This window comes from Procambarus clarkii, chromosome 6 (genome assembly GCF_040958095.1).
Source record: "Procambarus clarkii isolate CNS0578487 chromosome 6, FALCON_Pclarkii_2.0, whole genome shotgun sequence".
NCBI lineage: Eukaryota > Metazoa > Arthropoda > Malacostraca > Decapoda > Cambaridae > Procambarus > Procambarus clarkii.
Window position 1 is genome coordinate 27107671 of NC_091155.1, and position 14289 is coordinate 27121959.

A 14289-nucleotide genomic window follows, 5' to 3' on the forward strand; every position below is an offset into this window, starting at 1 on the left:
TTTGTTTGTCTATCAATCTTTCTTCTTACAAGAAATCTTACTCGTGTTTAAGACTATTATTAACTAACATACTCCTCGCTGTCTTGCCGGCGGAGCCCCTCAAGCACACACTCAAGGACTTTCATATTTAGCTCTCACTTGAACACATCACTCAAGCGGTCACTTGAGCACATCACTCAAGCGGTCACTTGAGCACATCACTCAAGCGGTCACTTGAGCACATCACTCAAGCGGTCACTTGAGCACATCACACGACCTGTCACTCAAACGGTCACTCGGAACACATCACACGACCTGTCACTCAAGCGGTCACTTGAACACATCACTCGAGAAGGTAACTTGACACTACAAAACTCTGCTTGTACACTTAACATGGTCTGCGCACTCTGCTTGCGCATAAGCGTAATTTGGAACTAATCCCCTTAATGTTTTCTAGATGTTGATTAAGATTTTCCTGGATTACCTGTGCTTCGCCAAGTACAATTCAACGAATTTTCAGAAGTTTTCAATAATTTAGAAATCTTCTTGAGTGGATTCTGACGTACAATAGTCTCTGAATGTTTTCTGGGTCAGCAACTTCTCCAGTCTTGAAAGAAACGGTTAATGTCCAACAGAATTCTAGTCTAGAAGTTACTATTGTTTTATAAAATGTACGACGATGGTTTGGTTCTTGTTATCCACCGGCTACTGTATTGTGTGCTTTAATGTAAGGTTGCTAGAGATAGCCAGAGATAGGTACTTCCAGGCCTTTAACGCCTGTGATTGGAATGCAAGAGATTGGAACAGGCGCCGCTGGAACGCTTATAGCTAATGTGTGTGTATGTGTGTGTGTGTGTGTGTGTGTGTGTGTGTGTGTGTGTGTGTGTGTGTGTGTGTGTGTGTGTGTGTGTGTGTCAGCAACAAGGAGGCCTGGTCGAGGACCGAGCCGCGGAGGGACACTAAGCCCCGAAACCATCTCAAGGTAACCTCAAGGTGCAGACGACACCCCAAGAAACCGTAAAAACTGAAGAGAAGAAACCCCTACAGGAGTTGCAATATATGTATGGAAGAGCTACATCTTTACTCACCCTTCTCCGGACCTGTAGACAACGTCTGGGTGTGTGAAGGGACTCGGTAGTGGGCGCCGCTGGCGTTCTTCTACAAGACTTAGACGTGGGCTGGGGTCCACGCCCTTGAGTTTGTGGTCTGAAACACAATATAAACACATCAAAAATCGACACTAAACCAAAGAATTCCATCAGCTGGGAGGGCGGGGGGAGAGGGCTCAATCCACCCGGTATATATATATATATATATATATATATATATATATATATATATATATATATATATATATATATATATGTATGTATATGAGAATGTCAGCTCAAGAGCCACACACGACACACTCTTCCCCAAGGGCCTCAAGATTTGCCTGAGTGGATCTGATCCTCGAGTCCGTGTGGATATACTGCATGAGTATACTCAACTATGGGCAATATAACATTTACGGGTGCGCGTGAGCCCACTACATTATGCCAACCACAACAGACAGGTAGGTCCTCAGCGTGTAATTTACGTCTTCCGTCCCCATAGTGAGTAGCAGGTGGGAACTCGTGGATTCTAATTTTAGAACATCTTTGCCTCCTAAATAAAAGATACTTTTTGCATATTTTCCTAAACATCTGAAATATTTAAATATATAACTTCTTAAATATATATAAATGTGTTTATTTATCAACAGAGTTTTTGCCTTATGTGATGTTTGTTATTTACAAGTAAATATTGGTAATATTTCTATGATATACAATTGATAAAATATAACAATATCAGCATAATGTCTCCACAGATTTTTTTTATTTCAACAAAATGTGAATGAACACACACACGCGCACACACACATACACAAAATCCACAGTGTGTGTGTGTGTGTGTGTGTGTGTGTGTGTGTGTGTGTGTGTGTGTGTGTGTGTGTGTGTGTGTGTGTGTGTGTGTGTGTGTAAAAAAAATCCGTTGATTAATTGACAGTTGAGAGGCGGGACCAAAGAGCCAGAGCTGAACCCCCGCAAGCACAACTAGGCGAATACACAGACACACACAAAGCGTGCAAACATAGACAAGTAGAACAAACAGTATTACGACAACACAAGAGAATAAGTCAACAAGGAACACGTTGATAACACTACAGGTCTGTCAGGAGGCACGAGGAGGAAGCACTCGGGTGACCCGCTGTCTCTCTCTCTCTCACACACAGCACTCGGGTGACCCGCTGTCTCTCTCTCTCTCTCTCTCACACACACACACACACACACACACACACACACACACACACACACACACACACACACACACACACACACAGTTTAAGGCGTATTAATCTCTGGAGAATTGTTAAGACCGCGACACTATGGTACTGACCAACAATATATGCACCGAGAATTAGAGTACACCTCTGGGTGTATACACACCAATTAAGCAGGGTACTCCTCATGCACAAGGAAACCCACAATAACCTGATATATCTGTGAGAAAATATTTGGAGTAGGACGGGGATCAAACCAGCGTGCTGGGTCTCCCCAGACACGCGCCTTAACCGAAGGACCACGAGGCTTTCTAGAAAGGAAAAGAGAGAGAGAGAGAGAGAGAGAGAGAGAGAGAGAGAGAGAGAGAGAGAGAGAGAGAGAGAGAGAGAGAGAGAGAGAGAGAGAGAGAGAGAGAGAGAGATACCAACAAAATATAATGGAAGTTACTGGAAGACCAGGTGCTAAATTAGCACAGTAGGATAACAACATACTGGAGTGAACGATATGAATGAAAATGCAGAACAGCTCCAGTGAGATGAGGTGCCATAGGCACACTCAGGAAACCATCAACATCAAGGGCTCAAGATATTTTAACAATCTTTCTACCAATAAAGGACATTACTGGCCAACCTGCTTACCTTGAGATGATTTCGGGGCTTAGCGTCCCCGCGGCCCGGTCCTCGACCAGGCCTCCTAGAGAGACAGTGCCAGAGAGAGAATTTGATAAACACATCCAAAGAATTTATGATCAACCAGACTTTGATATACACATCAGGCTACGAGCAGCTGCGTCCAACAGCCTGATAGACCACACCACCAACCTGTCCCCCACCCTGTCTCTACCTCCCTGCCCCCCCAAGCTTCTCACCATTCCTGCCTCGAGTCACACTTCCTCCCTGCCTCCACCAGCCTCCCTCCGTGACCTCCAACTAACACAAACTGTAACAAGACCCTTCCACTTCACCCCAGCTCCCTCGTCTACCCCCGCCCCATCCATTCCTGTCAACCCTTCCTAGCATTTCCACCTCTTGCCCAGACTACACCAGCGGGAGAGGAATGAATAACACACAACCTACAGCTTGGCTGAGGACATGTGTGGGAGAGAGATCAACTCTTGATCTACTTTGATCAGTAGAATCAAAGTCAAGCTATCGCGGATGCTCGAATGAGATCAACTGTAATTACCTGAAGAAGTCGCATTTTTAATGAGTAGAAAACTGAGAGAACGGAAGAAACCATCTACACAATGAGAGTAACGTTAGAGGAAGCACCCAAGGCCTACGTTATAAGCAGTGTTCAATGCTGATTACACTAATTCCCACGAATTAGTTTCGTGGGAATTTTCGAATTAGATTACACTAATTCCCACGAACTGGCCAATAAGGAACTTCGAAAGCAACATCCTTGTTGTATTTTCAAAGTATAGACAACAAAATTCATTCACTAACTCACTCTTCCATCGCTACACCTCAACATGTGCCTCACTAAATCTTTCTTTCACCCCCCCCCTCCTCTCTTATCTTCCCTGCCACACTTATCTTTCTCGCTCCATATTTATCTCCTTATGGGTCTCCCTCAATCATCATAGTTCTCTTTCTCTCAGCTTTTATTTTGTTACACAGTTGGGAACAAGAGCAGACGACTTGTAGCTCCTGTAAGCTGGTTTAGAGGTTGCCTTCCCATATCTCATGCCAAGCCTTGCCCTGCTATGCCGGCGATGAGTCACAGTAACGTGGCTAAAGTATGTTGACCAGACCACATAATGACCACGAAATGACTTGAGAATGGTCGAAACAATCGACTTGAGAATGGTCCAGGACGGACCGAAACGTCGTCGTCCCTTCAACTTCTAGTGTGTGGTCTGGTCAACTTGCCCTACTAGTTTTCCTTGGAACACGAACCGTCAATCGGTTAACAACCAGGTCCCAATTAGTGATGGGTGAACTGGGAAAAAATACATAAGGACTGACATTTAGTCAATCCTCCCTTTCCAGGTCTCGAACCCAGACCAAACTGCTCGCGGGGCGAGTGTGGTACCACTACGCCACCAGTTTCTATTATTGCTCCATTTTGACCATCTATTTGATCTGTTACATTATTAATTTACCTTACGTTCACGAGTGTCTTCCGTTACAATATTGTTGTGTCCAGCGTTCTTCCTCATTTTCCTCATCGCTAAGAACTAGAGAAGTGACAAACTAACTAAGAAAAGACTAAACAATCAAGGAAAGATGTTCAAGAAGTTCCCGTGAACTTCCCCTCATGTCAGACCTTGAGGACATGAGGGAGCAGACGTACAGCTGGCAGAGGGCGATACAGGAGAGAGCATATGTTGACCAGACCACACACTAGACAGTGAAGGGACGACGACGTAATTATACAGGAGCAGGCTGCGATCTGCGAGCAGCCGCGTCTAACAGCCTGGTTGATCAGTCCAGGAACCAGGAGGCCTGGTCGACGACCGGGCCGCGGGGACGCTGAGCCCGGGAAGAACCTCAAGGTAAGGAGCATAATTACTATTTTGGGGGTGTAGAAATAGCCTAAGCTACTCTATCCCTTAGAGATGTATTTTTGTCTTGTGTTAAGTAGGTAATCAAGGTAATAAACATACTTGAATTCGAATTACTATTTCATCCCCAAGACCCTAATACGAATTACCACCAGGTAGTAACATCGTAACAAGGCGACTGAGGAACGAAGAACAGACAGGCAAGTCAGTGAGTCAGTTCGTTGGTACAAAACAGTTGCAGCCGATAAGAACAACCTTCACAGAGGACAGAGATGCGGTGAATGATGGCGAGAATGTGTAATAACAAAGCATTAGTCTTGGATACAAGTACCCATAGAGATAGGGACCGGAAGCGCCAAGTGAACACACACACTACAGAACCTGCAGCACTAGAGGACACCGTCTGGAGGACCCTTTACTCCAGAGATTCTGGCCACCTAAGAGACACTAGGAACATGTGTAGTATACCAAATTTACACTGCTTCAAGTATGAGAACTTCACTTGACAAATATACACACACTGTGTTCCTAAGAGATTCTCCCACTTAGCAACAGCAAGATAACGTGAGTTTGGGGGTTGGTACATGTTAGTATTATTATATATGTTAGAACAGATGTTTTAGTAATAGTACCACGTTATACAATATGGTACATATTATACAATATTATACAATATTATACAATATTATACAATGTGGTACAGATGTTTTGTCGATCTTTTTGTTCACTTGAGACAGTTTCAAGCAAGTCCCAGCTGCGTCTCTGGTACAAGTGACAGGATGAACAACGCAGCGGGTGTTCTTCCTGTTCAGCAGGTTCACTTCCTGTACCCATAACATGCCTCTGTAACTTTTGTCACTACTGCCAATGCGCCCATGGAATGGTTATAGGGTACATAATAAATGAACAAATACAAATCTTCCTAAGGGGAAGGGGTATTGTTCACTCACAGGATGAGTGACGCTGCCCAATACTGTCACTATGATGACATGTTTACTCACTGGATGAGTGACGCTGCCCAATACTGTCACTATGATGACATATTCACTCACAGGATGAGTGACGCTGCCGTTATAAACTCGTCCTTCGAGGCAAAAGATTTTGATAACACTAACAATGATTTATGAGTTCATCATATTCTTAGGGTTTTTTGGGATTGTCTCCTCATTCTTGGGATTTTTTGATGTGATATTATCAACACAGTGTTTCTACAATAAGTGCTGGTAATGAAGCGCAACACAACACTTGCTTCCCCACCTACACACAACACATGAAGCACTTGGGACACACGAAGCACTTGGGACAGCTGTTGCTTGAACTATTAAAAGGTTATAACTCTAACCCTGATTCTCTTCACACACACCTCCTTGCTCTCTCTCTCTCTCCACCCACTTCTCAAATCTCTACACTACCCTTTCCCAAGCCCCCCCCCCTCCCCTTTTACCCATACCTCAACTTTTTCCCCTACAGTCACACACGAAATCCCCACCAAACACCGCGAAGACAACGCACATACCTGCATCTCGCGTCGCATATTCCCTGCAAATCGGGAAAACCTTCACTTGTTTAAGGTTTAAGATCCATTCATCAATAACATTCACGTAATCTACCCTCCTCCCCTCCCCCACATCAGATTGGGATACTCCCCCTCCCCCAATCACCCTCCCTAACTACCCTGGTTGCCAATCTCTAATCTCCTCCCACCCCTGGGCGCTCACAACCACTGTCATATTCTCTATATTAACAAACATGAACGTCAGTCTCTTAAGCTTTTACAAACAATTAGTCAATAAGGTATATATACACAGGTTTCAAGACCAGCCCATGTTGGTCTTGAAACAGTAGCTGAGAGAGAGAGAGAGAGAGAGAGAGAGAGAGAGAGAGAGAGAGAGAGAGAGAGAGAGAGAGAGAGAGAGAGAGAGAGAGAGAGAGAGAGAGAGAGAGAGTCAGAGAATCAGAGTCTGAGAGTCTGAGAGAGAGTCAGAGAGAGAATATGCAGCAAATATAAGAGAAAAATAGGTTGAGAGTCAGTACATTCGACAACCGACGGTTAGAATGACGGGGTCAAAGAGCCTGATTTCGATCTTACAAGCACACAAACAGTAAATACAGATAAGACAACACACATACACAAATAGTAAACACACACACACACACGCACACAAACCATTAACACAACACCACGGCCCAACCACATCTTACGGCCACCACATCACCTCGTCCTTCTCTCCAAGGTAAGCCTCAATGGGTAACAACTCTCCCTCCCTCACACTTACACATTCCTACATACCTCCAGCATTCCTCGCGGCCCTTCTACCAAAACGGTACACAAAAACACCCAGACTTACAGCTACAGTGACCGAGCAAGACTAACAAGGCTTGTTTAAGAGCAATTCCAATAAATGAGACTTAACGAGGCCATTTAATAAGAGTCCCTGACGATGCTGTAGCGCGGCATTCTTGTCTCAACAAGCAGGGGTGAAGCGGTACAGAAGCACTCAACAGAGAGCGATGCAGCACAGCGCGAGATTACGACACAGAAGCACTCAATAGAGAGCGATGCAGCACAGCGCGAGATTACGACACAGAGAGCGATGCAGCACAGCGCGAGATTACGACACAGAGAGCGATGCAGCACAGCGCGAGATTACGACACAGAGAGCGATGCAGCACAGCGCGAGATTACGACACAGAGCGATGTAGCACAGCGCGAGATTACGACACAGAGAGCGATGCAGCACAGCGCGAGATTACGACACAGAGAGCGATGCAGCACAGCGCGAGATTACGACACAGAGCGATGTAGCACAGCGCGAGATTACGACACAGAGAGCGATGCAGCACAGCGCGAGATTACGACACAGAGAGCGATGCAGCACAGCGCATGAGCGAGACACAGAAGCAACCAACTGAGAAAAAAGGCAGTCAGCGCGTGGACGCGACACAGAAGCAGCAACATGCACTGCATAGCCAAAGTGCAGTGGAGGCGCCAGATAGTTTGTCTCTCATTATAAGTGTCGTAAGTAGCCGTGTGTGGCGCTCCAGAGTGCTAGCCTTCGGCCACTTGTTCTTTGTCTTATATGTGTGTGTGTGTGTGTGTGTGTGTGTGTGTGTGTGTGTGTGTGTGTGTGTGTGTGTGTGTGTGTGTGTGTGTGTGTGTGTGTGTGTGTGTGTGTAGCCGTCTAGTTGTGCTTGCGGGGGTTGAGCTTACGCTCTTTGTTCCCGCCTCTCAACTGGTGTACAGAATGTACATATGTGATGTACAAAGTTCTGAATAATATCTTACACAAGTTTATAAAGATCAGCTTGGCATATGCCGCTGATGATATCCTATTGATGTGGTTCAAGAGACAGGTTCGGTGTGATATTAAACCAAATTTTTTTCTCTACCCGATTCTAGAAGGATTTCATTTCCTCTTAATACCACGCGTCTGGTCTCCTGCTCTCTATACATATTTTCACCACTTTACACTTACTTGAGTTAAACTCTAGTAGCCATTTGTTGGAAAATTTCTTCAGTTTGTCCAGGTCGTCTTGTAGTCTCTTTATGTCCTCCTTTGTCTTAATCTTCCTGATAATTTTGGCATCAGCAAAGAATGAGATGAGTCCATACTCTCTAGATGCTTATCTAGACCATTGTTTACGTGTATCAGAAACAGTATAAGACGAGTACTGAACCTGTAGATCTCCGCTGGTGACATCTTGCAAATTTCAGTGTGTACTTGCCAAATTGTGCTTGCGGGGGGGGGGGGTTGAGCTCTGGCTCTTTGGTCCCGCATCTGAACTGTCAATCAACTGACAGTTGAGTGAGTGAGTGAGTAAGTGAGTGAGTGAGTGAGTGAGTGAGTGAGTGAGTGAGTGAGTGAGTGAGTGAGTGAGTGAGTGAGTGAGTGAGTGAGTGAGTGTGTGTGTGTGTGTGTGTGTGTACACATACGTGCTTGCGTGTTGCAACCTTCAACAGTCTCGCCACTTAAATGAGGTTTGTATCTATTCACTCACCTCTCACGTCCGTGTCCTTACAAAAAAGTATCACTCAGCGTTTATGTCTACCTCCCTGAACGCACAACTCGCCGCCCCCGGCGCATTGACATTCAATCAATCATGCGCCATACTTCAAAGCAAGCGACCCCTTCCCCACGCTTTACCTCTGACGGCAGAAGGCATTGGGTGCTGCTCCCTCGTCACCGCCTGCATAGCAGCCTGAGCCAGCCAGCAAGAGACAGGTGTCGGGATGTGTGGCCGGAGGAGAGAGAAGGCAGCCCCTCCATGTATGCAGTAGCAGCGGCTCCTACACCTACACACACACACACACACTGCAACTGACTAGCGAGCCCAGTGCCGGACCTCGCTCGCCTCTCCAGGGAGGGGAGGTTCAGGGGGGGAGACTTGAGGGGCAGTGGGGCTCCCAGAGGATGTGTGTGTGGGGGGCCAAGGGATGGAGGTGGGGGGGATGGGGGAGTAGGTGGTGATGGAAGTAAAGATGGTGAAGGAGGATATCATGATGAATGAAGGGAGAACGTTGACCAGTGATAGGGAGTCACAACAACCAGTGCACACTAAGATGATGTGAAGATTGTGAGAGAAAAATGGGAAGTAGTAGAGGGTGAAGAGATCAAAGATGGAGAGACAAGAGAGATGATAGGTACAGGTAAGACGATTATAGGGGCCTAGGAAGTGGCGGGAAGGAGGCGAGGATGGTGACGACTGGGGGCGTGATTTCAGGTAAAAAGTGGATTTATGGATACCAGGCCTTGGACAGTACAGTAGGGTAGATGATCCATCCAGGATTGGAGCCCCTTACTGACACTGGTGGTACTGGTGGTACTAGTGGTACTGGTGGTACTGGTGGTACTGGTGGTACTGGTGGGACTGGTGGTACTGGTGGGACTGGTGGTACTGGTGGTACTGGTGGGACTGGTGGTACTGGTGGTACTGGTGGTACTGGTGGTACTAGTGGTACTAGTGGTACTGGTGGTACTGGTGGTACTAGTGGTACTGGTGGTACTGGTGGTACTGGTGGTACTGGTGGTACTAGTGGTACTGGTGGTACTGGTGGTACTGGTGGTACTGGTGGTACTAGTGGTACTGGTGGTACTAGTGGTACTGGTGGTACTAGTGGTACTGGTGGTACTGGTGGGACTGGTGGTACTGGTGGTACTGGTGGTACTGGTGGTACTGGTGGTACTAGTGGTACTGGTGGTACTAGTGGTACTGGTGGTACTGGTGGTACTAGTGGTACTGGTGGTACTGGTGGTACTGGTGGGACTGGTGGTACTGGTGGTACTGGTGGTACTGGTGGGACTGGTGGTACTGGTGGTACTGGTGGTACTGGTGGTACTGGTGGGACTGGTGGGACTGGTGGGACTGGTGGGACTGGTGGTACTGGTGGTACTGGTGGGACTGGTGGTACTGGTGGGACTGGTGGGACTGGTGGTACTGGTGGTACTGGTAAGTCCTTCATTTCAAAGTGTTAACTTCAACCCATTGTAAATATTGCCGACGTCTCCCTGTAAATGTGCGCCTCTGGTACCTTACACTTTGTGAGATTGAATTCTAGCAACCATCTGTTTCTCCACTTTTGGACTTTGTCAAAGTCTTCTGTGGCTTTCAGGCCATCTCAAGATTGACATTCTTCATTAGCTTTGCGTCGTCTGCAAGCATTGACATGTACGAACTCACTCAATCGTACAAGTCATTCATATAAAATTAGGAACGGTAATGAGCCGTGACAACCCTAACTTGTTACACCCTTCCGACTCGTAAACCTCGTCTCTGACTGTGACTCTTCGTTTTCTGTCCTTTAGGTACTCCCTTACCCAGTTCACTGGCGTCCCAGTCATCCCAGCTTCTTGCTTCACCATCTTTTACACCAGTCTTTCATGAGAGACTGTATCAAAATAAGACGTGAAACTTTCCTGTCTTATTTTGGTAACCTTACCATAGAATTTGATCAACTTTTGTCAGGCACGACTTTTCTCTTTTAAAATATCTTTTGTTTCAAAATTTACCTTCTCCGGGTGATTAATTATTCTGAACTTGATTACTTTTGCCATCACTTAACACGGAAGACTTGTCAGTGCCACTGGTGTGGCATTTAGTGCCTCCTCTCTGTCCCCTTTTGTCAATACTGGTGGCAGAGGTACAGGAGTTATCCCCTATGATTGGGTAAGGAAGTGGGCAAATGAGTGTCCGTGTAGTGGGTGTATTGTGGATGTTGGGGGTTGTTGTGGGGGTTGAAGGGGGTAGTGGATTAAGTGGTTGGGGAGGAGGGAAGGGAAGGAAAGAGGTGATGGGGAAATAGTGGAGTAGTAGTGGTGGTGGTGGTGGTGGTGGTGGTGGTGGTGGTGGTGGTGCTTGTGGTGGTGGTGGTGGTGGTGCTTGTGAATCATAGTGTGATTTACATACATACATTTAATGTTTATAAAACAGCGAGGACACGTGTAGACAAGGTCAACACTGCCCACCAGGGACAGTACGACCCGTGATGTGATTATAAACTAGCGGTGTTGACTACGTCAGTGTGATGAAACATTTGCCAAAAATAAAGATAGACAACAATAATCATTGGAACTTTTAGTTTTCTGATCATGAACAAGTGTTGTTGATTTGCAACTTAATAGATGAATTGAGTCGCCAGCCTCCAACGGGGTAGTTAATATGCGGCAATATTCAACCACAGAGCTCTACCCGCCAAACACACGCCGAAACTACGACGTTGGTACAACGTTCGAACAAGTTTTAACACCTAACAAGTTATAACAACCAATATAACAAGTTGTAACAACGTTTTAATACGCCATAAACACGTTAAGCCAAGATGTAACAACTTTATTACAAGTTGTAACAAGCGGAAAATAGAGACAGTTTCGGTTTGTGTTTCCTGGGTAGCGTGTTGCAAAATGACATCCTTGGCTTGGCAACTCTTGTTTGAGAAACTGTCGTTATTAACCCAATCATTTTCTTGCAGTTGTAGTAGGCCAAGTTGTTTTATTGTGTTTTCAGACACAAGATCATCCAGCAGCTACCCACACACGAACGTGGAAATCTTCCAGATAGGAACGCCATAATAACCCAGGGCCTATCCAGACACCTATCCAGACATCTATCCATACCATTCAACCTGGAGACGAGCCGGCAAGAACATCATAAAAACAGCCACATAAATCCCTCCCTTTCCAAAACATATACAAACATACACCCAACACTCACACACACCCACATACAACGTCCACCTATACACAATGTTTGGCCACAATGACTCCCGATTCATCCCTCGCTTTATATATTTTCTACTGCTTCTCTCCATTGAGTGGCGGGCCATGACTTCCAGATATGACGGCACCATAAAGACGAAGATGTTCCAGACCTCCAGGTGGACTCCAGTCTTCAAGACGGTGAATATCTAGACGGTTGAGGGAGTCGAGGTCCTCATGCCGTCTAGAACAGTCTTGAGAGGCGATCTTAGCCCCTATGAGGAAACGCCTTTTTTCCTCCATTTTAAAATTAATTTTTCCGTCACATTTGAGCGTGTAGCGTGCAATGTCACCCTTGTACAGTGCCAACGTAGCGTGTTGCGTGCAATGTCACCCTTGTATAGTGCCAACGTAGCGTGTTGCGTGCAATGTCACCCTTGTATAGTGCCAGCGTAGCGTGTTGCGTGCAATGTCACCCTTGTATAGTGCCAACGTAGCGTGTTGCGTGCAATGTCACCCTTGTATAGTGCCAGCGTAGCGTGTTGCGTGCAATGTCACCCTTGTACAGTGCCAGCGTAGCGTGTTGCGTGCAATGTCACCCTTGTATAGTGCCAGCGTAGCGTGTAGCGTGCAATGTCACCCTTGTACAGTGCCAACGTAGCGTGTTGCGTGCAATGTCACTCTTGTATAGTGCCAGCGTAGCGTGTTGCGTGCAATGTCTCCCTTGTACAGTGCCAACGTAGCGTGTGCGTGTTGTAGCGTTTAATTGTTTTAAATCAAGTCGATTTTTGGTTCTGTTTAATCAAATACTGACATCGTTGTATGAACTTGGCGAATTATAAACATCATAATATTTGTATCACTCGCTTAGATCCGTGCCTTTGAAGAGCCACAACGTGTTCGCATGTGTTGAAATGTGTTCACATGTGTTGAAATGTATATCTGCGACATGTGACTGCAACATGTGACCCCAGTCACCAACTCGCCAACAGTTAAACATGAATAAAATCACCCAAAGAAGATTGGAAACTGCAGAAGGTCTGTATAGACCTGTACGAGGCAGAGCCTATGTATATCCAGCCAAACCTATTCATACATGTCTAGTAATTCACATGTAGACAAGACATACGAGTATGTATAAAGAAACTCACTGAACTGGCAAATACACGCTAGTTACTTCCCCGCTACTGTGCCAGGTAAGTCCACTACGGGCTCACCATAGGCCGTGCTACTTTGAACTTTTTGTTCCCAGTAGCTGAATCTATAAGAATAATCTTTAATCTATACCATCTCCCAGTGCGTCACATCTCCCAGTGCGTCACATCTCCCAGTGCGTCACACCAACAGTTGCGTCACATCTCCCAGTGCGTCACACCAACAATTGCGTCACATCTCCCAGTGCGTCACACCAACAGTTGCTTCACATCTCCCGTCACACCAACAGTTGCGTCACATCTCCCAGTGCGTCACACCAACAATTGCGTCACATCTCCCAGTGCGTCACACCAACAATTGCGTCACATCTCCCAGTGCGTCACAACAACAATTGCGTCACATCAACAGCGTCACACAAACAATAACATACACATAAGTGTACGCTTCTGACGTAACAAAATATTCAGCTGCCGACAGCAGACGAAGTTATTAGAAAACTGTCCCATAATGGCCTGAGCCAAGCTATGTGGTGCTCTGAAGTCGCATGTCTAAACGCTACACATGGGTGGCGGAGGCGCACTGTGGGCGGCATGTGGGTGCGTGTGGGGGGGTGGGCGGCATGTGGGTGAGTGTGGGTGGGAGTGGGTGGGTGTGGGCGGCATGAGGGTGTGTGGGTGGGCGGCATGGGGGTGTGTCGTACATTGGTAAATAGTGCCACCCATGGGTGTGGGCGGCACTTGAGGGCGGTGTGGGTGGCACTTAAGGGAGGTGTGGGCGGCATTATGAGTATACCCGACCCAGGTATATTTCTCAGACGGTAGTCTGAGTCTACGGTATATAAAGTCTACGGTATATAAATTTACGGTATATAAATCTACTGTATATAAATCTTCCCTTGGACTTTTTTTTACAACAATTTACATTTGATTTTGAATTTTTTTATTTTTACACGCTTAGTTTTACATTAACATTAGGCTAGATAAACATAAAATGTCCGCGAGGCTAGTTAATGTTATATTTACCGTTGACATGATTTTTACTCAAGTGACCGGGCCACGGAGACGTTGATCCCCGGAACCAACAACAGGTAGACATAATTATTATTAATATATTACATATAGGTTTAACCCGAATGTCCTCTTACACGTGG

At 46.1% G+C, this 14289-nt stretch overlaps 1 protein-coding gene across 7 annotated transcripts in view; it reads right to left on the reverse strand.

Moving 5' to 3' along the window:
* The window catches only part of LOC123754053 (breast cancer anti-estrogen resistance protein 3 homolog), a 166942-nt gene that overhangs the window by 37036 nt on the left and 115617 nt on the right, over nt 1-14289 (reverse strand). For 6 of the 7 annotated variants that reach the window (XM_045736191.2, XM_045736190.2, XM_045736192.2 and 3 more), the window contains one exon: nt 1068-1185. In XM_045736191.2, coding sequence (XP_045592147.1) covers nt 1068-1185 — 118 coding nt within the window. Of the gene's footprint in view, nt 1-1067; nt 1186-8936; nt 9104-14289 lie in introns of those variants that run through there. The other variant, XM_045736196.1, reaches the window with a different exon arrangement.